Consider the following 27,970-nt stretch of genomic DNA (forward strand, 5'->3'; position numbering starts at 1 on the left):
TTTTGTGTTTCAGTACAGTTGTTAACATCTGTGTTTCTTTATGTTCACAAGAGCTGATTTCTGTCAGTCAGTCCTGGTGAAACATCAGGAATTGGACCAATGTGAGGATACTAAACATCACAACTTCTCCTGTTTCCTGTTCCACACAAAAAATTGTGTCTCTGAGCCACAAACTGGCTGAAAGTCGGCAACTGATGAAGCCAAACTCAGGTTTGTCTTTAAGCCACATCCCTGCTCTTTACTTTGTTATGATGTGGATCTTAACAAACAATAACAATATAAAGGAGATTAGCAGAAAAACAGCAGGTATCAACACAAATGTTAATATCTTAAAACTAGAATGAAAATGTCAAGTTTTTCTGATGATGATTCTGATAAGACTGAATGCAGCTTTTTCACCTTTTTATGATAACATGATCATGAATTACTCTTGTACTAGAAAAGGTGGAGTAATTTTACTTGTGAAGTTGCAATAAATCAATCACAGCTGTTAGGGTTGAATCATGACCGTTTTAGATGCATTTCTTTGTTCTTAATTAAGCATAAATAACAAACTCTTCAGCACAGCAGACAGTTTTTGGTTTGAGAGATTAAGAGATGTTCAGTAAATAAAGTGTATTATGTGTGTCAGGAGAACTCAACAAAATGTCAAATTAATCAAATCATTTCTTATTATTTCTTCAATTTTTTTTAGGCCCGAGTAAAAAAATCCTCTTCATTGACTGAGCGTACGAATAAAATCTTTTTCATTAACAGCATCATTTGATAGAAAACCTTTCTCATTTCTCTGTGACGATGCTGTTTTAATGATTAACCTGAAAGTTCAGAGACAGAACAAACATGATCTATGTACTTTGTGGTTTGTCAGGAGGAAGACTGGATCAAATAAATTCTCATGAGTTTCATATTTACTCCACAAACTTTGAATGAGATCCTGAAATGAACACAGAAAAAAATACTTTATTCATTCTTGAGATAAACTTCCAAACATCCAATCAGTCTGTTAAATGGCTCTTGTTCAATGATTTCATGTTCAGATACACTTCACCCACACAATCATTTAGTTTAACACAGAATGTCAGCTATGTACAAGAACATAATAAACAATCTCCTTATTAACTATTATCAGGATTATTAGTTTTATTTTACAGTTCTTTATGAATCTACTAAATGACTAGAACAAAATATTTACGATGAAAGAAGATCTGCTAATTTGTAATATCAAGAAACCACACCAAATACATCAATACAAACATGAAATTAAAATTTAGAACAGAAATTTTCATCTGGATTAACCTCAGTGAAGATTAAAAACTTTATGAGCAGTGATAGCCTCCGTGGAAAAAACACAGGAAAAACTGACATTTAAAGAAACTCAATACATCAACGGAACAAAAGAAAAGAGGTGTTGATGTGCAGTTCAGAAACATGCAGACAAAAAAAAAAAAATTACCACACGGAATCTGATACATGAAGTTTGAAATGGCTTCTGTCTATTTGAGTTTACAGAACTCAGCTGTGTCTCCATAAGAATGACCAAGCCGAAGTCCAGCATAGAGAGGCTGAGTGAATGTGGTCTGGACTCTGTGGAGGAGAGTCATGGTTTCAGAGACGCTGTAGAAGGACAGAATACCTGCTCTGTGATCCAGGTACACTCCGACTCTGGTGGAACAAGGACCTGAGACAGGAGTTTTAATATTGTTGAACCAGAATTCATAACTGTTATCATCACATCTTAAAGCCCAAGATTTGTCATTGAGTCCAAATCCAAATTCATTTGTACCTCCTGCTCTGCTGATACTCTTGTATGCGACTGCTACACGAACTCCTCCTCCTCTCCTCTCCCTCACAGTAACAACGTCCAGTCAGACTCTCTCTACTCCGGACCTGATAACATCCAGTGAATCTGTCTGGATGACTAGAATAAGACTGTTGTTGACTCATTAGTTTCACATTTCTGTCCCCCTCAGATAATAACAGATGTGTGTGTGCTGTGTTTGGATCCAGAGTGATTTCACGTGAATAATTTAAGAACTCAGCTCTGGTCTTGGGCTCTGATTTTGATTCTGACAGTAAAACGTCCACATCAGTGACTGTCAGTGAGATGTTTGTCCATTCCTCCTTCAGGATGTCCTGTAGTTTATCTCTGAGCTCTGACACAGCTGCTGTCACATCCTCAAAGTATCTCAGAGGACGGATATTGATGCTGGATGAGTCTGTAGGTTCACTGAGTTGTGACAGTGCGGGGTAGTTGTGTAGAAACTGGTTGTGATCTTCTGTGTGTGAGAGCTGCTTCAGTTCAGCGTCTTTCCTCTTCAGCTCAGTGATCTCCTGCTGCAGCTTCTCCTGAAGCTCTTTGACTCGACTCACTTCAGTTTCCTGCTGGGATCTGATCTGCTGCTTCACATCAGAGCTTCTTTTCTGGAGGAGACAGATCAGCTGAGTGAAGATCTTCTCACTGTCGTCCACTGCTTTATCAGCAGAGAGACTGACGGCCTCCACCTCCTGTTGAAGCAGCTTCACATCTTTTTCTCTGTCCTGGATTCTCTGCTGGATGTTTAGTCGACTCACCTCGAGCTCTCTCTGCCTCTCAGTCCTTTCTGCTGCAGCTGAGACTGCGTCGTGGCCTTTATGTTCATCCACAGAGCAGAGATAACAGATAATCTGCTGATCAGTACGGCAGAACATCTTCATCACCTCATCATGACGAGAGCAGATGTTCTCCTGGAGCTTCTCTGAGGGGTCGACCAGCTTGTGTTTTTTAAATCTTGCTGATTCATAATGAGGCTGGAGGTGTTTCTCACAATATGAGACGAGACATACCAGACAAGACTTGAGAGCTTTCAGCTTCCTTCCAGTGCAGACATCACATGACACATCTTCAGGTCCAGCATAGCAGAGATCAGCAGGAGCAGCTTGGAGTCCAGTCTTCTTCAGCTGCTCTACTAAAGCTGCTAACATGGTGCTTTTTACCAGGACAGGCCTCAGTGTGAAGGTCTGTCTGCACTGAGGACAGCTGTAGATTTCCTTCTTATCCTCTCCATCCCAGAAGTATTTAATACAGCTCATGCAGTAGCTGTGTCCACAGGGAATAGTCACCGGATCCTTCAGTAGATCCAGACATATCGAACAAGAAAAGTGTTCTCGGTCCAGCTGAGCTCCTTGCTGCGCCATTTCAGCTCTCAGTAACAATGACACAGCACAATGATACAGCTACCACATTATTCTCTATTTAGGAGAGTCCAGTAGCTGATATGAAAAATGTGTGAATGAAAATATTCAGTATCGCACAATATGAAGAGAAAGTATATTAAAAAAAAGAGATGACAATGAACACAGTAGCTTTTCAGGATTCGCTGATCTTATTGTCTCTCGATGTGGATATTCAAACCCCCGTCAGATAACTACTATGAATCATAAGAGACGCCAGAGTTTGGAGCTGCCTTTATTCCAAAATGACATGATAATCATAAAAAAAAATGTTCATGACAGTATCACAAAATGTAAACATGGCGTTTGTTGTTTCCTCGTTCCACAATTGACTTTAATAGTGAACATACAGGAGTTATTAAGGGAAAGGGGGCGGGGGGTAAAGTTGCAGGTGCTACCTTTTTAATCTGCCAACAAATGCATGCAGGTGATGGATTCATCTAAAATAACAAAAACACAGATTCAACAAAAATTGTGATTTTTGGATGTAAGATTATATACTTCTTAAACATTTGAACTGCTGATGTAAACATTTTTAAAGGTGATATTTGCACTCAAGTAACTTTCCAACCTTAAATGTCAGCTTTTCTGAAATACAAGGTGTTATTAAAGCTGCATGTAGTCCTGTTTAACAGGACTCAGGTTGATTTTCCACCTCGGTACAATTCGTTTGGGAAGATCTGAACACAGCAATCATACTCCGATTAAAACCGTCCAGTAATAACCTAATTCTGGAGCAATGAGCATTTTTTACTGAATGTCTTTTAGAAGCAAAGCAGGAGAATCAAAGGTCAGTATTATTATTTATTATTGTTTTTTTCATGATTCATTAATGTGTCAATTATCTCAATTCTTTCTATTTATAGTGCAATATACAACATTCAACCCTGCTACATGTCAACAACTATTAAGATATAGTGGAGTAATGACAGCCTGAGAAGAGAATAAAGTCACATACTTCTCTTCTTTGTTTTAATAGCTGGTCCGGCCGTGTGTGCATGTTAAGGGCCGTCCATACTACCTATTACAGTAAGTATAACAGCAACCATGTGAGCATTCACACTTACAAACAATAATGTCCTGTAAACAGCGGCACATAAACAGCATGTGCTGAGCGTTCCAGCTGAGTCAGCAGCTTATGAAAATAGATATTGATGATCTGTTACTGCTTTACGTTGTACGGAGAAATAAAAAGAAAACCAGAAGGTGGGTGCTGATTCAGTGTGTTGATCAGAAGTATTTCGGAAAACAAGTTGCTGTGATGTTTAAATATTTACAGACCAAACTGACCCGATCGACAGCAGAAGATGCTCAGGTGCGATGTGCAAAAGTGAGAAAGATGAGCAGTGGATGACCAACGTACCTAAAGCCTAAAAGATTTTGTCATTTTTTTTATATTATAATAGAAAAAAAAGTTCCAGCAACTTTGTATAATAAACAGAGACAAGACAAACCTCTCTAAAGAAATCACCTCTTGGTGTCATTCTGCTCCAATCTGTGCTGATAGAGGAGCAAAAGCTGCACTACAATAAAATATAAATCAAGTTGCTCAGTTTCCATAATTAAGATGATATTTGCAGGTTTTGAAGTTTTACTGTAAATGTCAGGCTGAATGCAGATTTTGTTGTGCTGTATGGTTTTATAGGATGGATTTTGATTGGCTGTCAGTGTTTTTATCATTCATCAAACTGTCCTGAGAATCAGGCAATACAGTAACAACATATTTCATATTCAAATCATCCATATTTGATCAGTACTGCTTAGTTTAACGATTTGATCTGAGTTTCTTGAGCTGTCTGTTCAAGTGACACGTTTTTATACCCAACTTTAATGTGTGAACAATTTGTTGTGGTCTGAGATTATGGGGCTGAATGTGGTATACGGCACCTTTTTAATTGTTTGGTTTATAAAACAGTGAAAAATGTCTGTCCCAGTTTTCCAGAGCTCAAGATGAAGTATTCAAATGTCTTGTTTGGACGGATAAACAGTTCAAACCCAAAATTATTCGATTAAACACTGATACAGAAAAGCAGTGACTCCTCACACTGGAGAAGCTAGAACCAAAGAGTTTTAACATTTTTCTGACTAATCGTTTCAGCTTTGGTGTGTTTTTATTTTGTCCACCTTGAAGAACTTTCACTGTCCTGCAGGATTTCACCCCTGCACTCATTCTCCCATGGTCCCACCTGTCACTGAGACGTTGGAGCAAAGCGTTTCTCTCCTGCGTGGACGGTGATGTGGCGGCGCAGGTGGCTGCCGGAGATGAACGTCTTTCCACAGTACGAACACCTGAACTGTTTGCAGTCCGTGTGGACGGTCATGTGGACTTTCAGGGATCCTGACTGGGCAAAGCGTTTACCGCAGTGGACGCAGCCGTAGCGCTTCTCGCCGGTGTGGACGCTCTGGTGGCGTTTCAGGTTGCTGGAGTCGGAGAAGCGTTTGCCACAGAGTGCACAGACGAAAGGCTTCTCGCCCGTGTGGACCCTCATGTGTGTCTTCAGGTTCTTCAGGCAGGCCAGAGTTTTACCGCAGCAGTTACAGACAAACGCCTTCCCGCCGCTATCTTCTCTGCTGACGCTGTCCTGACGTCTCCACCCGTCCCTTCTGACATAAGCATGCTGCAATTCTTTCCTCGCAGGAAGCTGCGCCTCATCTGCAGGTAACGGCGCCCTCTGCTGGCTGTCCTGGAAGCCTGCGGGCTGCTGGTGCTCTGCCACAGACAGAGTCACCTCACTGACAGCGAACGAGAAGTTGCCACCTAAATCAGACGCATCTGAAACGCTCTCACTGGTGTTCAACATATACGAGCAGCCTGGGTCCTCACGCAAAGGATTCTGGGTACTGCAGGGGCCATGTTGGACCTGCGGCTCATATATCACACAGTCATAACCTGCCGGGTCGCTGCTGTCTGGCATCTTGCTGGTGTTGGAGCTGATGTCACCATCCGTCCATGACAGAGATGTGCCTCCATCCTCTACTACTTCCTGTTTGGTCAATAGAGGCGCAGCTTGTGTCTCCATCTGTTGTCCTTCAATAACATGACAGAAATCTTCTAGAGAGAAAAGAACAGCAGAATATCATGATTTTTACACTTTTTCAAGCGCACAAATGAGCACATTTCACTAATATATTTGCACAATTCTGCTGATTGTACTCACTTTCCTGCTCAGACTGAGACCAGGACTCATCATCATCCTCCACCTTGATCACTGCAGTCGTCAGTTTGGCCGACTCACATGCTGCAGGCTGCTATCAGAGGAGAGAGAGAATAAAAATGAGGGAAGAGGACAAAAAAGAAATCGGTCAAACACTAATCCTCCTTCACTCACTGCCTGCTGTGTGGTTTCCTGTCTGGAGTCCTGGGATGGCTGGATGTTCCTGCACCGCAGCGTTTCCTGGGGGGACACTCTGGACAGCGACACCTCACCTGGAGGAGACACGGTTAACGGTTAAACTTACACAACAAGGTATTTGACAAACAGCTGAAAAAAAGTCTTACTGCTAAAGCCCAACTGATACTGGATTTTTGGGGCAGATGCCGATACGGATATTAGGGAATAAAACATTTCTGATATAGATATATTAGCTGATATATGTTCAGAATATACAGATAAACACACATTTTCCCCTCAAATGTAATGAAGGTAAATTTTAGACTTTAATAATAAATGTTTATGTATAAAATGATATCAGTGCACTGTAATAGTAAGCTTCTCTGTGAATTTAATGAGAAATAGCTATGAATTGAAAAAAACGTGGAACAAACAAAAATAACAACATATGCTTATATTAAACTTGAATTAAGAAAAAGGGTCAAATATACATAAATAAATAACCATACGCTCACCTTCCACTTCATTAAGTACAACTGTACAATTTAATTCAATCCAATACAACAGCTCTGCTATAATTCTACTTTTTTGAAGTTTATACATTTTCCATTTTTGTTAACATTGTCAAAAAGGCTGGTGACTAGTGTTCCTAATATTTTGCCCCTCTCATGTATGTTAATGGGATGGACAAAATATTAGGAACACTATTCACTATAATGAACCCTAATACACCACCATCACCCACTATGACCTCAATAATAAACATAAAGTAGAATTTTCACCTTAACAATGTCAACAAAAACTGAACATGTATAAACTTAAATAAATGTAGAATTTAAAGCAGAGCTTGGATTGGATTACAGGTGTACCTAATGAAAAGGCCAGTGAGTATAAATTGGACAACATATTCACTGATATAGATGTATCAGTGATAAGTCATTATCACCCAATAATTGGTTGACCGATTCATCAGTCAGGCTGTACTAAATACATGGTATTTTTTTGTTAATGTTCTTGATGGATATTGCTGTTCCACCATGCACTACTAATTCAATTAAACAACCTCTAAAAAAAAACGTGTTTACAAAGTGCTTCACAAACATAAAAAACACATATACACAATTCAATTACAATACAATCAATAAATAAACAAAGACAATGGATAAATTAATGTTATGAACAATAATTACAGGTCAGAAAGAACTCATTAGTTAAAAGCTAACCCTATAAAAATAAGTTTTAAAGAGCGTTTGAAAAGAGGACACTGAGGTAACTGGTGTGATTTCCAATGGGACAGTTTTATGTAAGTAAACACAACACAGGCCAAAGCAGTGTTTTAACGTCTGCTAAATTTAAATCTAAACGGTTACATTTTGAACAGTTTAGTTGTACATTCGAATTGTAACGGTTACCTCCAGGTGTTCTGTTCCTCCGCGGCTCGTTGCCGGGGTGATGAGCGGCCAGCGAGGCTCGTGCGCGGCCGCCCGCGAGCAGCAAAGTGGAGCCGTTGGCAGTGGCCACGGCTCGCAGGGCGCTCGCGCGGGCAGCTCGGAGCTCCATGAGACGCAGCTTCCTCCGCAGCGTCTCGTTCTCTTTGCGGTTCCGAGAGATCTCCAGCTGCAGCACCGCGTAGCCGCCGTCCACGAGCTCACAGATCTCCGCCACGGCCGTATTCGCGAGCACCTCCATGATGGACGCGAGTTGCGCGTGGAAGGTGGCGGCCGGGGACATGTTGTATTCCTCCTCCGCGTGCGTTCGACGAAATAGAATAATCCAGATTAGGGCCTCGTTTCAAATAACAAAAAACAGAAGCGCACGCGCCTGTTGTGCGTTTATCGAGGTGGCCTCACCTGATGTAAACAGTCTCGAGTCAAACCAGGAAGTGATGCGAGGGTGACAACCACCCGACACGACTCGAGTGCGCATGTGCAAAGTATACTTTTACATTATTTTTGGTATTTACAAAAATATTGCAGGTAAATAGATGTATTCATCCTCATTGGGGAAATTCATGTATCCAATAGCTCATACATAAACACAAAACACATACATAAATAAGAACAAATAATATATACAAAAAGCCTAAAACTAAGCAAAACTATATAAGAAAATGAGGAAGGATGAAGAGGATTCAGACTTATTGCAGTGCCCCGTCACTATCTTATGATATCATTGTAAAGTCTGATGGCTACAGGTACAAAGGACCTCCTGAACCACTCTGTGAGTAACAGAGTAACACACACACACACGTAGACTACCTCAATGAAACATTAAGTAAAAATCTTTAATTTGATCAAATAAGGCAGGCAAGTATAATTGATAATTGATAAATATTGATAATGACATAAAACATAAAAAAAGATTGTCCAATATAATAAGATTATCTCGTTATCTATGGATGACAAAATGTGAGTTTTCCTGTTTACAACCTTTTGTTTCTTATAAGATTTTTTTTTTAAACAAAATTCATGACCTTGAGGTAGCAGCAACATTAAAGACAACTGAAATCATGACTGCTTTTAGCTTTTTACAATTTTATTTTTAAGACAATGCAACATGTAAATCAGAGAGCTTCAGAGGAGTTGTAAGGTTGATTTTTATCTTTTACATTTTTTGATGTCAATAGGCAGTTTTCCTCTGCTTCCTCCTTGTGTGCACCTACCTTCAACAAACACAAATCTGGTGTTATAACGGTAATAAACTGATACAAAACACATTTCAGAACTTGTTTATTAACAAAGAATGACACAAATTTGTACTGTAAATTACTTTATACAGTATCCTGTTTCTCACACATTAATTAACTGGCCTGAAATGGGTTTGGCCTGTACACCAGACTTTCAGTGATTCAGACTTATTTGAAAAGCAAAGACAGAAATCATTACAAACTTCTTTAAAATTTCCAGAATGAAGCTATTTCTAAAAATAAGAAATTATCTCATAGCCTGACATCACCAGACCAATTCACAAATGTGTGTTAGTCTGTGACCTCTCAGTTCATTTTTGATTTCCAAAGGGTGTTATCTGTGCGTGTACACCAAAGTGTCTCTGAATTGGATATCAGAGCTATGAAACTGATGTAGCTCTGACATAGTACCACAAACATATTTTTCGTATCAACAAAAGTTTTAAGTGCAGCTTGTTTTTCTCTTAGAGGAAATGAATGCCATTCTGTCGCAACAGCAGTTTGAACAGACAGCTCCACATCAGTGGCAGCCATATTGGTTGTTTACAAAAATTCCTCAGCCGCATTCCTCTGTACAGTCGTCATATCAAACCCACATTAGATAAATGGTTGTGATTGGCCTGACCTGAATCAGGTCAGCCGGAAATCTGTCTGAATAGGAGGGAGAGACAGACGCATCTGCATGAGCAAATAAAACATGAGCTCACAGAGCGATGACTCAAAGTGAAACTTAAGATTGTATAACTTATGATTGTAAAGTGTATGATTGTAAAACCATGAATGCCAAACCTAAGAGGTTTTCCATAACATAAAAATGAATACACACACAGCACACAACGTTATAGAACAAAACCTACAACTGATGTGAAATGGCTCAGACGTCAGGGTGGCATTTCTTCATGTGTAATGTGAGGCTGTATTTGACGATGAAGCTCCTGGAGCATCGCGTGCAGGCGTACGGCCGCTCTCCGGAGTGAATGCTCAGGTGCGACTTCAGGTGAGCCGACTGGGTGAATTTCTTGCCGCACTGACTGCAGCTGAACGGCCTCTCGCCCGTGTGGATCCGCATGTGAACTTCCAGGTTCTGACACGTGGCGTACGTCTTGCTGCAGATGGAGCATATGAAGCGCTTCCCTTTGCTCGCCCCGTTACAGTGCAGACCTGATTGGTCCCTGTAGACAGCAAAGCTCATCCCGTCGGCCTCGTCGTATCCAAAAGCGGAGTCGCTGCTTTCGGATAGCTGACAGTCTGTGGGCGTTGAGCCAGACACGTTTATCAGCTTGAGTCCGAACGCGTCACCGTCCATGTTTTCGTTTTGGTGAAACTGAGCGAAAGCCATGTGGTTTTTGGACTGTTTGCTCCACGTTGGAGTGAGATCCAGTTCATCTGTATGAGGCTGAGAGTCAATCAGAGTGCTGTTGGTGTAATACATCTGTCTGCTAGCACTAGACATAGGGGGAGCCAGTGAGCACTCCTGGTGGACCAAATGGATGTCAGGGTCCATCTGTGAGGAGTACGAACAAACCAGCTCGCCAGCCTCCCTCTCGTCACCGCCCAGCTGACCGGAGCAGCCCGGCTCGCTGCGAGGAGAGTCCAGACTGTAGACAGACACGTTCTTCTTCTGTGTCTGTTTGGATGACGTTGGACTTTTCAGTGTGAGCTCAGAGGACGACTTCCTGTCAGCGTCTTCGTTTCCCGGCCAAGGTCTCTTCATGCTCCGGCTGTTTGGAGACGACGTGGCGCTCTCTCTGGCTGCAGCTGTCACAGGTGCTTTGTCCCCTGAAAGGTAAGACAAATGATTACATCCAATGTTCAACTACACAACATTTTCAAACACATTCATTCATTAAATTAAAACCAACACTGAATTATAAATAATGAAGTGAAGTTGCTGTGTTGGCAAGAAGATGACAGATCTATGAGTTTGAAGGTTTATTAAAGATGTTACTCGCGCTCTGACAAGATTTTACAGCTCTGGAATGATATCATTAGGCTTGTTTCCATCTATCCACTTTTACAATTTGTGCATAAAAAAGTGAGTGGAAACACTGGAAAAGTTGATCAATCAATCAATCAGAGAAAAATGTGACCAAGTGCATTCAGTCCCCCTGCAGAGGAAACATGGCTGCAGATGTTATTCACTGTAAATGGCCGGTGCTTACATAGTGTCTATCTAGTCTTTCCGACCACTCAAAGTGCTTAGCATGTCAACATTCACCCATTCACACTCACTTTCATACACAAAGGCTGCCATGCAAGGTGCCAACCTGCTCATAAGGATCTAATTCTCATTCACAGAGCACTTGCACAGTCATCAGGAGCAATTTGGGATGCTTTATTTTGCCCAAGGACGGTCCGACATGTGGACTTAAGGAGCTGGGGATCAAACTGCCGATCTTCACATGAGCTCTACATCCTGAGTCACAGCCACCCTGATGTCAGATCTCTTTTTTAGCCTCTGGGCAGCATCAATGTGTCTGTACATCCGACACAGGGCTCAGGCTTTGGCAACACATGGTATAATGATGACTCAGCAGGAAGTGAAGGCTGCAGAAGAAGTGACTCAACGTTTGTAACTTTGCTGCAAACTTTGGCCAAAATATGAGTTATTCATGTCTCGTGTTTGTGGTGAATGAAACTCACTGAACCTTTTCATTTTTAGAGTTGATATTCATCTGGTGGCGCTTTCAGTAACTTTGTTGCTGCTGTACCTGATGAACAGGTAAGACACAGTGTTCATTTTCTCTCAAGTTTTGCTTTGTATCTCTATCTGAGCGCTCATATTCACCATGTATCTTCTGCACAGGTCAGGTCGGGTTCAGGTGGTTGGCTGACACACATTTTTGGGGGTCGAGCTGTATGGATTGACTTTCATATGGAGTCAGGTAGGTGCACGCATCACTACTAGACTAGACGGTATAATACATGCCATAATGACTCAGCTCAGATTTTATGTTTGTTCGTTTTTAAACATGAAGATATGAAGATATGAGATAATAGTTCCCACCCAAGCCTAACAGGACTGTTAATCATATCTTCTTTTTTGTGCAGGAGAAAACAGCGCCACCAACTGTTTAGTTAATGTCCGCAAAACAGTCATGTATGGAATCACTGACTGTGCTACATTTGGAACAAGAGCACTGAGAGTTATTTTATCCTCTGACTTACAGATTGCGTTGTAAATAAGTCGGGATGTGACCTTACACCCAGGTCACGAGACGAGACAAGACCATATTTTAACACTATTTTTAAGAAAACTTCAATGACGAAATATACGACTGGAATATGACTGAAAGACACAAAAGGCAGCTGCATTTTGAAATGTTTTAACTATTCATCTTGTGATGACTTCAGTTCCACTTTCTGAGAATGAATCATCATATGCTGTAAAAGAGAACAATGAGCTCAACTGACTGGCTTCTCTCCTTTATGGTTTTATAACTGTGCATGAACTATTTATGAACTTCTGATTGAAGCAGTGTGTGACTTTTCTAACTGAACTCCAACATAAAAATAACAGCATTGTCTGGGCTTTCAGTTTCTTCTTCACAGGCGCAGTTGATTTTAATAGAGAGCTGTGGTTGTTCTATAGGTGTCATTGCATAGTGCTCATGTTAACCGCAGTGTTCAGCACTATTTTCTTACAGTGCTTATATATTGTTCGTGTCGAATTCGAGTCTGTTCCAAAAATGCGGCTAAACAAACGATTTAAAAGTGGCAGGGGCGTCTTCTATACTAATTTCGTCAGACTCCATCATGCCGGCTGAAGCTGGATGCTACTCCGCGAGACAGCTATTCACCTCAACAAGAAATAGGTATAGAAATATATGTTTAATATCACTATAAATAGGACAAATATACCGTTTATCTGTAATGTGTTGCCTGCATGTATTTGATTTACCAGTGAAGCTCTTTGCTGGATGACGACGTGTTGTTGGAAAAGTTACCAAGTTTTGTCCCGACACTCAGCACCTACGCTGCGTTAACTCAGCGCTCCTTCAAATGAACAATGAGGCACAGATATCTAATGAGTACCCAGCTACATATCCAGTGACCCCCCACATGTGATCCAGACCCATGTCGTCCACACTCACCGTCCTCGAAGGTGTCGTTACTGTCCGAGTCTTCGTCTTTGATCAGCACCACGTCTGGAAGCTGCAGGAGCCAGAAGATGAACACTGATGTCACATATGATGATTATTATTCAAATTTAAACAATTAAGTAAGCAACCAGGAAAGTGATGCATTTAATACAAGATGTTTATTTTATAACTGAAAGTGAGATAAAGTTGATAGAGCTAATACAAATGTTAATGACACTAACAGACATTTAAATATGAATACACCGACCATCGATTAGCCTCCACCTTGGTGCTTTTCTATAGAAACTTTAGAGTGTCCACGGTTGCTATTATATTTTTAATCCCATTACTTCAACATCTCGTTGATGATCGCGTTATCTCAGCAGCAGCTTTCTGATTTCATTGCGATAACGAGGTAATTAACAACGAGAAGATGACTTTCAGCCCGGGGCAACAAGACTGAGATAAAATAATACATTTAAAAATGGCTATCTGGAGATAAGTTATCAACATCATCCCATCAGTGTGCACGGAGCATGTGCACAGGCTTGCAGCACAGATAAGAAGATAATTAACTTCTGATTCTGGAGATGATTATAAACACCTTCTGTGCCATATGCAGCAGTTAATGTCCATTTTTTAAGGTGCAATGGCACAATGTGAAACAATGCCATGACCTGTCAACTTTCATATGATCAATAATATTATTAAGGTAAAAATTAAATGTATGGAGCCCATTAAGTCCAAAAATATAAAATATTTTGAGGTGGTTAGTCTTTGATGGAGATGGTTTAATATTAAGATAATATCTTGTTAGGTGTTGTTCCCATTGCCTGACTTATAAATCTACATTAAACATTTTAAAGATTAATTTTGGGCTTCAGAGCTCAAAAACACACGAGCAAAGATACAAGTTCTGTTTAGTATTTATGAGGATGATGCTAAGCTGGTAAAAATGTTACATCCACTGCTGTGTTTCTATGGTAAAATAATCATAACAATTATTCCTTAAAGAAAAGTCTGACATTTATTTTAGGAGTCAAATCATTTTGTCAATAAAATGTCAAGATGATATATTCATGTGTGTCTTGTTTTGTCAAACCAACACACTGAAATCCAAATTAAGAGCTTAAATGATAAGTTGATTAATCTGTTATTTGGTTTATAGAAAAATAACCTGCAACTAATTTGGTAATATATTAATTGTTAAAGTCATCAGCTGTTTCAAACCCTCCATCCAGCCTTTGGGCATCACATCCTCATCTACATAAGGTTTGAAAAGCCAAATGGAAAATGGAAATAATTAAATTTAAAATGTCAGATGCCAAATGGTGAAGGGCAAATACAGCAAAATAAATAAATCATGAAGTTGTTATTTTTTTTCCATTTAAGCTTTTCCATTTCTCATTTTGAGACTCATATTGAACGTTTCCTTTTTTCCTATTTCCATCGCCATTTTCGATTGAATCTTTTTCCTTTTCATTTAAGCTTTCAGTTTGAGCATTTTACATTTAAACGTTTTTCATTGTCAAATGATCATTTTACATTTTAAATTTGCTTTTTTTCAATGTTTTCATTTTTAACTTTAATGACAGCCTAATTATTCCCAGTAGTATAGCAAAGTAATATTATCTCTAGTAACTTTCTATTTGGACTTTTAATGTTAATTATGACCAAAAAAACTCTGTATCCTCCACAGTCAATGAAAATATTCTAAAATACATTTAAAAGCTATATTAATATAAAATAGAGATGAATAATTAAAAAAAAGATAAAATAGATTCAAAAGACTAATAACATAACAGTGTGATATTATCTCTAGTAACTTTCTATTTGGACTTTTCTTTTTAATTTATGAATTATGACCAAAAAAACTATCCTCCACAGTCAATTAAATATTCTAAACTACATTTAAAAGCCATATAATATAAAATAAATGTGAATAACAAACAAACAAATAAATAAATTAGATTCAAAAGACTAATAACATCTATAACAGTGTGATAATATTATCTCTAGTAACTTTCTATTTGGACTTTTAATGTTAATTATGACCCCAACAAAAACTATATCCTCCACAGTCAATGAAAATATTCTAAAATACATTTAAAAGCTAAAATAGAGGTGAATTAAAAAATAAAAAATAAAAAAGATAAAATCGATTCAAAAGCTTAATAACATCTATAACAGTGTGATAATATAACTGCTGATGAAATGGAGCCAGGCCGGGTTCATGCCTACCTCTTCCCGCAGCACCACCACAGCTCCTCCGTCTCCTCCCGCAACAGCTCCCCGGTCTCCTGCATCGTCTCCCCGCTGCTGCTGCTGCTGTGTTATCCCCGCCTGCCTCGCTCCCTCCGCGGCCTCCACTACTACCACCCCCCCTGGTTCCTCCGCCGTCTTGCCCCCGCAGCTCCCCCGCACCACGATGGACTCGATGAGGTGCAGCTTCTTCCTCAGGTCGTCGTTCTCCTTGTGGCTGCGGCTGATCTCCAGCTGCAGCACCGAGTAACCTTCATCCACCAGCTCGCAGATTTCGGCCACTGCAGCTTTGGTCAGAGCTCCCATAATGAGGGAAAACTGCTCATGGAGAGCCTTGCTGGATAAAACAGACATCCCTCTGCGCAAGAGGACACCAAACCCGGCAAAGACTCCTGTTATTGGGGCTCCAGCAGGCTCTGAAACAACCAAAGGAGCTCGGTTTGGACCGAAACCCAACCTGCGTCTCCAACTACAAAGGATAGGATATGTTTCTGTTTCCCTGCCTTCCGCAAAAAAAAGATTTCTAGGATGGCGAAGGCATGGTCCGCCCCCTTCTGCCATTCATTGGATAAGCTTTGTATTCTTTACTATTACCTGCACCAATCTCACCACTCATGCTTAAAACCAACCAACCCAACTAAAGAAGGGAACGATTATTACCCAGAAAGAGGCAGACTAAGGCTGCTCATTCATTCGCTATCCTAGGAAAAAACATTTTTAGTTTCTCTTCTGATTCCCGTTTCCGGAATACAATGACGAGTTGATTTCAAACTAAAAGTCGGTAGTTGTCGTCGTTGTTGTTGTTGTTGTTGGACAAGACTGATGCTGGATATATGAAGCTGATACCGATGTAGTGGCCATTTGTCCAGAAAAAAACAAATTAAATATTAAACCAAACACAATCAAAAGGCCACTGATGCACCACGGGGGATGTGGTTTAAGGCAGGCAAAAGAAGATGAATGTTCATTACAATCTTGCGTTTTTTGTTTGGATTTATTACAACAAAATAAAACAAACAAAAGAACTAATAAAAACCATGGCTGCTGCTGTCTCTCTTGCACTGGTAAAAAAAGAAACATAAGCCCACAGTGTTTAACCAATTACCAAAAAATAAACTAAAATACTAACTATGAAAATATAAATATGCTAAACAAATAACTTAGGAACAAAAAATATGATCAAAAATCTAATCTAAATAAAGCAAACACTTAAGTTAATCAAACAAACAAAGTTACATCCGCCACTCATCTGCTCCTGGTTAACAAACTGCAGTGGGTCGAGTGGATGGCGGACCTGGGATCTAAGGAGATAGAGCGGGAGCCGTTCTAAGGTCTTTATGATATGTGACACCAGGGCAACAGGTCTGAGGTCATTCAGCACACTGGTGTTTGTCTTTGGAACTGGGATGAGACACAATGTCTTCCAGATTCTCCAGTCGCAGACCGAGGTGGAAAACATGCTGAAGGGGCTCCACCAGTCCGACAGTCTGACAGTCCAGGCCTTAAGCATTCTTTGGCTTTATCCAGACCAGCTGCCTCGCTATAGGTCAGAGACTCCTCAGCTCGTCTTTGATCTGATCTGTTGAAAGTTGAGGGAAGGGGTGTTACTTTGTCCATGATGGTGGTCTGGGGGAGATCAGCGAGCGGTAACTGGACAAGTATCAGCAGCTGGTGGTGGAGCTGTGGGAGTAATGAGTGTGCAGGCTGTAGCAGCAGGAGCAGGGCTATCAAATACTGTTTTTTCACTTGGTAGCAGCTCAACTCGATTTCATCGGAAGTTTGGAGTGATGACCTTCGCTGAACGGTCAAACACACACAGTGCAGCTGCTTCAACTTGTGTACCACTTCATTCATGAGCCAAGGAAGTACTCGCGTATAAATTGCAGCTAGATTTGTTCACGACACACAAATAAATCCTCATCAATCATTTTTAAATAAACGAAGCCTGCTCCAGGGTCAGCACTTACAATCACTCAGTGTTATGATTGAGCACAGTCAACATCGCTGCCAAAAATGAGCAAATATGATTTCTTACATCTTCAAACTGGCTCCAGCTGGCTGTAAATGGACTCTATTGTGTACATGATTTGAATGGCGAGCAGTGTTCGTGTGTGCGGCTATTGTTTAGACTGTAAAAAGGGAACAAAGAGAAACTCAACATTAGACCGTAGTACTGCTGGATGTCTGACTAAAGAGTTTCATACCAGCGTTTTATTAAAGGACGTATTCACAATTTTTCAAGTCTGTCTTTAACAGTCAGAAACCCAAAATGAACAGTAAAACCAGTTTTTCTTGCTGTTATGATTCCTCCTGTTCATAATGACCATTAGAAGATCCCTTCATAATGCACTTACAATGGAAGTGATGGAGGACAGTGTATTTAACCCTTTATAGGTCACACCAAGAAATGTTTTGCCTTTCCTTCCTCTTCGAGGCCATTTTTTTCTCATTGACCCTACATTTGATGTTTTAAGACCTAATTTTCTCAAATGTTTTCAAAAGATGTTAGAGACTCATTCTGCATTACATACCTCATACAAGTGGTAATGATTGCTCAAAAAGTTAAATAGATTTTGGCTTTGACCAGATATCATGACACAAAGTGACCTCTACTGAACGGTTGAGCAGGCCTACAAAGGGTTAAAAGTTTATCTGAAGCTAATGTGAAGCTTCAAACATCCAAATGAATCAAATCAAGTAGATAACTTAAACGTTACAATCGTCACACTGTTCTGTGTCAGCGTGTGGATTTTTCAGAAACCAGTAGAACCAGTGAGAGTTCAGTCAGCTGGTGTTTCTCTGTGTTTCTATTGTGTGAAAAGCATTTGTTTGTGATTCTATTGGACATTGTATAGAGAGACAGACACACACAGACAGAAAGGACACATAAAGCCTGGAGGGATGAACGTTAAAAACCCCACAACATTGCATCAGTTATTGGGTGGACATCGGCCGTACCAACCCCATCCTGAACGTGGTCACATCACTAAAAATAAGTCTGACTGGTCTCAAATTCAGGCTGCAACTATAACGATTATTTCTTATTACTAATTAATCTGCAGATTATTTTCTCGATTAATCTCTCTGTCTATACAATGTAAGAAAAATATCTGTTATGTTTTGTTTGATCAACAGTCTGAAACCCAAAGATTTTCATTTGACTGTCAAGTTTGACAAAGAGAAACATTAAATCCTCACATCTGAGAAAAAAAAAGACTAAACCGATGTATTTATCAAAATAGTTGCAGATATATTTTCTATCAATTGATTGTCGCAACCCTATTATCGAATATTCGGTGGATTATTTTCTCGAATTTTGTGGTCTATGAAATGCCAGAAAATGGTCAAACAAACACCAACTCAAGGACTAAAGAAAGCAGAACATATTCACATTAAAGAAGCTGCAAACAAAGAAATTTAGTATTTTTTTCCTTTTTTAAAAATGACAAAAAAATGATTTATTGATCAAAATAGTTGTCAAGTAATTTCCTGTTGATCAATTGAGTACTAATCTCTAGCACACATGATCACTGATAGTTATGACGGACAAACCTACAAACATGAAACTCCCAATGTAAACCAGGATTATCCTTTTATAGCAATACTTCAATAATGTCACTGCTGATTGGTCACTTTTCTAAATAAATACTTCTTATCATTAAAAGCACATGTGGGATTCATTATCTTAGCTTAAGTAAAATCCTGTGGTCCTGTCAAGTTTCCCCTCCTGCAATTATAAATATCACCCATTATAATCATAAATTGATATTACTACTTCATAAATAAAAAATTAATCTATAAAAGAAACAAAAAACAACAAAAAAAACCCAAAGAAGAACCCTTTCAGTGACATCACAGTACACAAATCAAAGATATTCAATTTATGATAAAATTAAAGTAAGAAAAGCGGAACATCCTCATTTTTCAGAAGCTGCTACCAACAAACATTGGTATCTTTTACTTGAAATATTACTCAAATGACTCAAAGTATCAGAATTGTTGATTAATTTCCTATCAATTGGTCAACTAATTATTTTAATGCTGACCTCTTATATCTCAATAAATAATGACAGAAAGTCAACACTTCAACAGGCAGATGGATTTTCATACAGTGAGTTTAAATCAGGCGGGGAGTTCCGGTCCTCTGAAATGAGGCCAACGCGGAAGTAATTTAAAACTGCATTCTCTCAAAAGGCCACCAGGGGGCGACCGTTTTGGTGTCAAAAGGACTTCCGTCTCTATACAAGTCAATGGAGAATTCACCAACTTCTCACTTGATTTCTAACCTCAGTAAACGTTTTCAAAATGTGTTTATGGTCTCAATCGCTAGTTTAAAGCCTTCTTCAATGCAGTATGATGTTCATTTGTGAAATTTTGGCCTCCCTGATTTTATATTTGACGATAAAGCAGGGTATGCATTAGGGCGTGGCTACGTCGTGATTGACAGGTTGATTGGTTCACAGGTTCAGGAGGGCGCCTCATGCTCCTCCTGATGCCCATATAAGTAGAATCCCTGTTTTTATTTTTCCCGGCATGCACCGGAAATTTTCAAGATGGCGCTGCTCAGATCCGATACTATTGGCCTCCGAGCAGCACTCCACAAACCAATCGGTGACGTCATGGACGTTACGTCCATTTCTTATATACAGTCTATGGTTTAAATCTATGACACAATCGAAACAAACAGAAAATGAATTGCACGCTTTTAATTCCAGATATACACCAACCAATGAACATTCACATGCTTCTTACAGGAGTCGGCTCGCTACAGGAATCACTTCTCACCAAGGCAGTTGGCACTTTTTTTCCCTAAAGTTGTCGAAGCGGACCCAAAACGGCCCGCGTTCTGTTTGAGGTAAGAATTGATCTGGATCAGGTCACAGTCACTCGTTCTGCTCTGCGTCGCCTTTTTCTAACAAACGTAGTTAAAAATCTGTAAGGCCTGACGGGATGAGAACAGTCACAAGTATGAATCAGTTTGTTTTTTTAAACGTAAAAGCACCCGTTCCTTTTAAAAGGCCTTCAACTTAAAAAAAAAAGTTTAAATCAGAAGTTCAGTTAACAGCAGTGAGGTTCTGACCTGTCTCAGTACCATCAGTGCATATGTATCAGTGGGTCAACCTGCAGTGTTCAAGTTACACAGGAAGTTAAGGGTTAAACGGCGGCGGCGCTCTGCTCGGCAGGGTGATGTTTCTGCTGATGGATCCTCAGGTTCTGCTTCCCGGCGAACCTCTTGCCGCAGTGCTCGCAGGCGAACGGCCGCTCCCCCGTGTGGACGCTCTGGTGCGTTTTCAGGTGTCCCGACTGCGTGAAGCGTTTCCCGCACTGAGCGCAGCTGTATGGTCGCTCGCCGGTGTGAACGCGAACGTGCGTCTCCAGGCTCCGCGACGACGTGAAGCATTTGCCGCAGTAGCTGCAGACGAAGCGCCGGTCCCTGCAGTACCGGTTCAGGTCCAGAGGCTCCAGTCTGGACGCGGCGAGGCCCAGCGCCAACGGGAAACTGGCAGAGTTCAAGTCAGACACTTTATCCAGAAGTGACGGCCGGTGGTCCGGTTTGAGGTACTGCTGGTGAGGGACTGTCATCATGCTCGGCAGCCCCTGATTGGTCCACGAGGAGCACAGATCCAGCTCTGTGTCGTAGGGGAGGGAGCTGATCAGGGACACGCCTCGTTTCAGGTCCGATGTCCCGTGCATGGAGGCGGGGCTTCCTCCCGACCCGGAGAGGAACTGTTTTCTTGTGGTTTCGCAGTCCGACTCCGACGCAAAATCAAACACGACATCTGAAGAGCTGTCGTCGGCGCCCCCCGCCACTAGGCCCGGAGACCCAGGTGTACTGTGGGATTCGAATCGAGGCTCGAGTCGCTCTGGCGGTCTGTTGCTGCCGTGTTCCCACGTGGACCTCGCGACAGTCGAGCAGGCGGAGATGATGAGCCCAGACGGTCCTTCTTCACTGTCGTCTACGTCCGACCGCTGCGCCTCCGTTCCTTCACACAGATCAGAGAACAGTTTCAAACACACGACAGAAGAGAAGTGATTGGTGGAGATTCTTCATTTAAAACCACATTAAAACCCTGTCAGCTCTGTTACCACTGACTCTACTGTGTATGTGACGTACTATTGTGTGTAGCTTTGTATTCTGTATGTGTGCTGTGTGTGTTTTTTTTGCTTTGTGCTGTTATGTTTTAATATTTGCATAAGCGTACTGCTGCCACGCCAGAAAAAGAAGGATCAACTTATTAGGTTATAACATGAAACTCATAGTTGGTTTCGGGCAGTGTTGGACTCCCTGTGATGTTCTCCTACACTTTCTCATTGGTCTGTTTTTCAGTGCTGGTGTGAGGAGAGGGGCAAACATCATAATCTCTAACTGATGTGTTTATTTTCCTCCAGCTGTTAGTAGATAGAAGTGAGGCTTTATCGGTGGTTAAAACCACAGATAAGAGAGGTCTGGCTTCACGCGATTGTTAAAAGGAGTCAAAAGACCAAAACCTACCAATCACCATATATTTAACCAAATACCTCGATTTCAATATTTTGACAATATTGTAGAGATGAGTATCGGAGCTTATGCAATATTTAAGCAATGATAATTTTGATAAATAATCATCAGTAATGTGGATATAAAGACTAAGTGGATAAAGGCAGATCATTTTACTGTATTTCAGCCTTTAAAAGCAGGAAAAGACACTTATTCCATATGATGATATTACAATATTCAAAATCTAAAATGATATATATAAAATATCACAATATCCATATTATATTGGTTTTTTGCTCAGCCCCAGTATCGAGTACTGATACCCATCCCTAATTATAATGTAATACTGATCCTGTTGACTTTTTGTGGCGTGGCAGCAACACGCCTCAGTAAATATTGACCTACTGAAGGGAAATGACTTCTACTGAAAAACACACTGATGCTGTCATTACTATGTTAATCCCAGGAACATTACAAACATGTACTGTACTGTGCAAAAGTCTACCAACAGAAAATACAGGAAATATGTACACATAATGTAACATGAATTATTAAATATTATTATTTAAGGTTCCTGCTATTGCTCAACTGTAAGGGGAGGTCACACTAAATACTTGCTACTTTACTGTAAAGAAAACTTCATACACATTTCCTGTATTTTCTGGTAATATTATATAATTATATATGATCATTATAGCATTGCTAAAACAACAAGTCTAATGGTGGCCTAACACTTTTGTACAGTACTGTGTATCATCTCAGGAACTTCTGCTTATTGCACATTTATTTAGACAGATTGTTTACTGTATATAATATTTTATTTATCACTTTCACCCTTATGCTGATACTTTTTTACCCAATGTGCTGTTGTGTCAATTTGAATTTCTCCCAAGTGAGATCAATGAAGATACAGCTTATCTTATTTCATCTTATCTGTTATAGGTGATAATCAGATCTATGTGTCTGGTTTGATCGAGTCTCTCTCTCTCTCTCTCTCTCTCTCTCTCTCTCTCTCTCTCTCTCTCTCTCTCTCTCTCTCTCTCTCTCTCTCTCTCTCTCTCTCTCTCTCTCTCTCTCTCTCTCTCTCTCTCTCTCTCTCTCTCTCTCTCTCTCTCTCTCTCTCTCTCTCTCTCTCTCTCTCTGTCTGTGTGTGTGTTCACTCTTCTGAATAAACTCCTCTCGTGTCCGTTACGTTTCCTGTCGTACCGTCCACGTTGAGAAGCAGCTTGTTGTCTGCAGCGTCGGCGTCGTTCGTCTCTTCCTCTCCTGACATTTCCTCCTTTATCAAAACAACGTCCTCATCGCTCTGCTCGTCCGCTGCGGCCCACGAAGAATCCTGAGAGAAGAAAAACAATGACGGCAATAAATGTGACTATGCAGCTAATGTAACACAGATTAAGTTCCTGGAGGCAGTTAGGGAGTTTTTACTTTATTCAAAACTTTTATCAAAACATTGACGGAGACAAACAAACTGTGCCAACACACACATCCCCATCCAGAACATCCAGAAAAACAGGATTTTCCTGGTCTTAAAGGACAGCTGAAACCCGTTGTTAAAGTAAACAGTGTCTAAAGTGATTAAACAAAAGGTGCCAACTGTAATCTTTAAAGTATGGCATCATATTTATCTGATCTGATATGAGCATTGAGTCAGGAGTCGGGGCTTTTAGAAATCCAGACATTAAACTGGAGGAAGTAATAATGGTTGTAAAAGTGAGGTTTGATACCCGTATGATGCTTAAAAAAAAAGCTGATATTGACTTTTAATGTAAACACAACACAGTGTCTTTATGTTCACATTTGACTACATGAGCGCTTAGTTATAGTTAAAAGTCGGGGTGCAATATTAATGACATGCAAGAAAAGAAAATGTCCATTAATAACACATTAAAGTGCTATTTCACCCTCATGACCATAGCTGCTCTTTCACAATAAAGCTCAGTTTATATTGCACTATATATTAAAGATAATTAGTTTCTTTTTATAGTGTTGTTGTTGTTGTAGCTGCATAATGCATGTATTTTATAGTTTGAGAAGATGAACTACATTGTATGTATTTTTAATAACTAAGAGGTTTTGTAGCCTAAATCGAACCAAACTGTGAATTAAAATGAATAAATAATCATTTTAATTTTAATAATAAAGTTTTCTTGGCATCTTTTTATTGGTATCAAACCTCAAAGTCCTAATTGAAAGTTAATATTAAGTTATATTAACTATTCAACCACCACAACTTTCTCACTGTTTGTGATTTGTGTAGAAATCAGAGTGCATAGATTATTTTTCCCTCCATGGAATAAAAAAGTGTACAACCGGCCTCACAGTGAGCGTTTGTGTAGATTTGTTGTTTGTTTTAAAGAATATATCTAAATGAGTTTGATAGTGGTGGTTAATGCTTTTGTTTTGAAGGTTACAGGGCAGCTTGGGGCACAGAGGTGAGTTATTTTATTTTATTTTATTTTAAAGGATAAATTGCCACAACAACATCATCCTCCTCCTCCTCCTCCTCTCACCTCTTTGGTTACAGGATTCACAGGTGGAGTCGCCTCCAACACAGGAACACGTTCACTTCTTTTGAAACTCGAGGCTTGCAGCTGCAACGCGCTGGTTGGTAAAGCATGCTCTGAGCAAAAAAAAAATAAAAATGCAGAAAGAAAGTGAGAGAAAAGTGAGTTACAGTGATCCTGGTGGGACGATCAAACTGTAAATATATATTATAGTATAAAATATATATAAGCTCGTCACCTTTACTATATCAAACCTTCTGTTATTTGTTGGTGTGTTAAATGGATTTCCACGCTGTTAACTGGTTATTTTATGTCATTAAAAAGGTGATAAACACCAGGATATGTTCTGTAATAATATGTATCAGAGTGTTTTCTGAATCACTAATATCAGATATTAAACAGCAGCTTATATTATTGCATCACTGTGCTGCATGAATGTAAATCTTTAGCTACAAACACACTTTTGCTGGAGGTTGGAAAAGTTGTAATTTTAGTTTAGTAAGTTTTTAGTGAGGTTTGTTATTCTACATGTTCCACATATTAATATGCAGCTCATAAAAACTGAATCCACTTTAATCACTGCCAATGAGTCTGGTGTGAGCTGCTGGAGAGGCAGATTTTAGTGATTTTGCCTCAAGAGAAAAACACATTCTGCTATATTTTCACCCTTTCTCTAACTGGGAATGATGAAGTATTCAACTATTAACAGTCAAACTATTAATACAGCAAAGTGAAAAATACCGTCAAAGTAAAAGTCCTGCAGTTACATTTACTGTTCAAGGTGAAGCTTTTAATTCTTGTGTAATGCTGATAGTTTCATTAGTAATTAAAGTCCGTGTAAAGTAAGAATAAATATGTGTTCTGAGTTTGACATACCACAGAAAAGTGTGTTGTTAACCACCCTGCCAAATTTAAATGATTAAAAAAAAAATCGCCAAATATATGAAATTAGGCTTCAAAGTTGTGTAATAGTCTGCCTATTTCTCTGCTCCCAAACGCTGTGGGAGAGTCCGCTGAAGCCCCGCCCCCTACCGAGTGTCACCTGTCAATCAAAGTCATCACCTCTACCAGAAACATGGACGCTAGGTCTGAGAGCTTTCTGCTGCTAACTCAGCTGCTAGCTCGGCGGCTAACTCGGCTGCTAGCTCGGTGGCTAACTCGGCTTCTAGCTCGGCGGCTAGCTCGGTGGCTAGCTCGGCTTCTAGCTCGGCGGCTAACTCAGCTAACTGGCTAACTGTAGACTGTATTAGTAGTAGTGTGCGCTGAATGTATTTATACCTCTACAGCAGCAGTGGCGGGTTTATGCCATTAAATCCAGACACAGAAATGTTGAAACAGAGTTTGTGAAGCCTAGCTCCACAATTCAAATCTAAATGGTTGAAATGCTTTTTACACCTTTTTTTAGAAATACATTTATGACCTATTTAATGTGTTTAGAAGAAAATGTCTGAATTCACTTTACACGGTCTTTAACAAAGTCCATTTCTGCCAATGTGATGAAAAAGAAAAAATCCTGGAAGACAAAATAATGAGAAACTATCTCAAAATAAAGACTTAGTGTCTCAAAATAATGAGATAATGTTTCAAAAATAATGAGAAAGAAACTCAAAATAACGACTTGGTGGCTAAAAATAATGACTTACTATCTCAAAATATACCAATAAGTCTCGAGATAGTTTCTCATTATAATGACTTACATCATTATTTTTTGGCAGAAATTGGCTCCCATAAATAATACATCTGAACCTGCAGCGTAAACTAACATTAATCTGTCAGATAAATGTAAAAGTGCAGTGTTTTCCTCTGCAGTAGAAGTTTTACACACAGTTTTACTAAAGGTCTGCGTGTGCAAACTTGACATCACCTGCAAAAAATGTGCAAGCTGATCTACTAACGCAGCGCACTGAGATAATACACACTGTCCATTTAGTACGTTTACCATAATGAATGTAATATGAGACGTTTCAACCCCAGTGTGCAAAATACAGGGAAGAGAAAATGCAAATATGTTATTTAGCACACGCATTGTGATTTACATTTGAAGGTCAGGTATTAACCGGCTGTTACCATGGAGACGAAGAGACGGAGGCACAATGACAGAATACACACAGGACGGATTTTTTCCACCTGTGTTAATATTCCTGGTTTTACTAACAGCATTGACTTTATCTCTAATACTCTCCCATATGTGGGTTTCTCTGGTAATATTAGTTGTTGTTATAAGTCAATATATTAGTTAACCTCTTCCACTAGAACCTGATCACATTTCATTTTGTTCTTGCAGCTTTCTGCTCGTCTAAACTCTCCATTAAGACACAAAACCCTCATTTCAATACTGCTGTCTGCACCTGTTTTCATTTACAGTTATTCTTAGTAGATCACCTGCAAAATGCACAATCTATTGCACTGTGCACGCAATTTAGTACCTTTATTTGGGATCTTAGTAAATCAGGCCCAGTGAGTAGTAAACAGATACATGCCCTTTAAGCTGTTTTGGGCTCTTTTAGTCGGGGCCCCGGGCTAGTTTAATGTTTTTAAGCTCTTTGGTGGCCTTTTGGTTTGTTTATTTTGGGCTGAAATGAGTTAGAATAGAAACATAATTCATTGATTCATATCTAAATATCATAATAAATCTTTAGCTGTTTGGGGGTCCCGTTTAGTTGGGGGCCCCGGGCTAGTTTAATGTTTTTAAGCTGTTTGGGGGCCTTTTTGTTTATTATGGGGGTCCCATTTAGTTGGGGCTGCTACCTCCAGTGCGCCCCTGACACTGAACTACACATATCAGACTGACTGAGTGACAAAGGCCCCTGAAACTCACCCACAGTGAAATCCATCATCAGCCCCCCGTCGGCCTCCTCCTCCTCTTCCTCCTCCTGCTGCTCCTGGTAGTCCAGCATCGCCACGGTGGTGCCCCGGTGGCCCCGGTGGCCCTTGTGGCCCCCCCGCTGGATGATGCCCTCGATCATCTGCAGCTTCCTCCGCAGAGCCTCGTTGTCTCTGCGGCTTCGGCTGATCTCCACCTGCAGCGCCGCGTAGCTTCCGTCCACCAGCTCGCAGATCTCCGCCACGGCTGCTTTGGCCAGAGCCTCCATGATGCACGTCAGCTGGGAGTGAAACGCCCGGTAGGTCGTCATGGTGAACCGGGGAACCGGGGGACGGCGACGGTAATCTTGCCGGGAGGGTGAGGGGGTTAAACGGGCATTAACAGGGGCAGCAGGTCGGCTCCGGTGTCCGGTTTGGGGGTTTAACCTGCAGGTACCGGGAGGTGCAGCTGTTGTTTGTTGTCGGTCTGGTCCTTTTTGGTAACTTCCGTAATGCAACTTTCAAAATAAAAGCTTCAGAGTGATGCCTTTGGGTACGCCTCGTAAACTAACACTCCGAAGTACCCCTAAATTTGATCTCAGCACTATATA

At 40.3% G+C, this 27,970-nt stretch overlaps 3 protein-coding genes and 1 pseudogene across 4 annotated transcripts; all 4 read right to left on the minus strand.

Moving 5' to 3' along the window:
* Window positions 1–60: 60 nt before the first annotated feature.
* LOC133991108 (tripartite motif-containing protein 16-like) overlaps window positions 61–27,970 on the minus strand; it is a 445,082-nt pseudogene continuing 417,172 nt past the window's right edge.
* LOC133991127 (zinc finger protein 184-like) lies at window positions 4,234–8,976 on the minus strand. Of its 2 annotated transcripts, none has more exons than XM_062429599.1 (4): window positions 7,955–8,976; window positions 6,540–6,637; window positions 6,369–6,456; window positions 4,234–6,262 (listed from the first exon to the last, which is right to left on the minus strand). In XM_062429599.1, the coding sequence occupies exons 1-4, from the start codon at window positions 8,271–8,273 to the stop codon at window positions 5,400–5,402; spliced, it is 1,368 nt and encodes a 455-aa protein (XP_062285583.1). In that variant the 5' UTR covers window positions 8,274–8,976; the 3' UTR covers window positions 4,234–5,399. The 2 variants fall into 2 exon arrangements, with proteins under 2 accessions (XP_062285583.1, XP_062285582.1); XM_062429598.1 differs by having other exon boundaries at window positions 6,369–6,459.
* LOC133990120 (zinc finger protein 74-like) lies at window positions 9,061–15,878 on the minus strand. Its single transcript, XM_062428295.1, has 3 exons — window positions 15,552–15,878; window positions 13,323–13,383; window positions 9,061–11,007 (listed from the first exon to the last, which is right to left on the minus strand). Exons 1-3 carry the CDS (start codon window positions 15,876–15,878, stop codon window positions 10,103–10,105), a joined length of 1,293 nt encoding a protein of 430 aa, XP_062284279.1. The 3' UTR covers window positions 9,061–10,102.
* On the minus strand, window positions 20,318–27,710 carry LOC133991125 (B-cell CLL/lymphoma 6 member B protein-like). Its single transcript, XM_062429596.1, has 4 exons — window positions 27,376–27,710; window positions 24,564–24,673; window positions 23,257–23,386; window positions 20,318–21,556 (listed from the first exon to the last, which is right to left on the minus strand). Exons 1-4 carry the CDS (start codon window positions 27,689–27,691, stop codon window positions 20,727–20,729), a joined length of 1,386 nt encoding a protein of 461 aa, XP_062285580.1. The 5' UTR covers window positions 27,692–27,710; the 3' UTR covers window positions 20,318–20,726.

This window comes from Scomber scombrus, chromosome 11 (assembly GCF_963691925.1).
Source record: "Scomber scombrus chromosome 11, fScoSco1.1, whole genome shotgun sequence".
Classification (NCBI taxonomy): domain Eukaryota; kingdom Metazoa; phylum Chordata; class Actinopteri; order Scombriformes; family Scombridae; genus Scomber; species Scomber scombrus.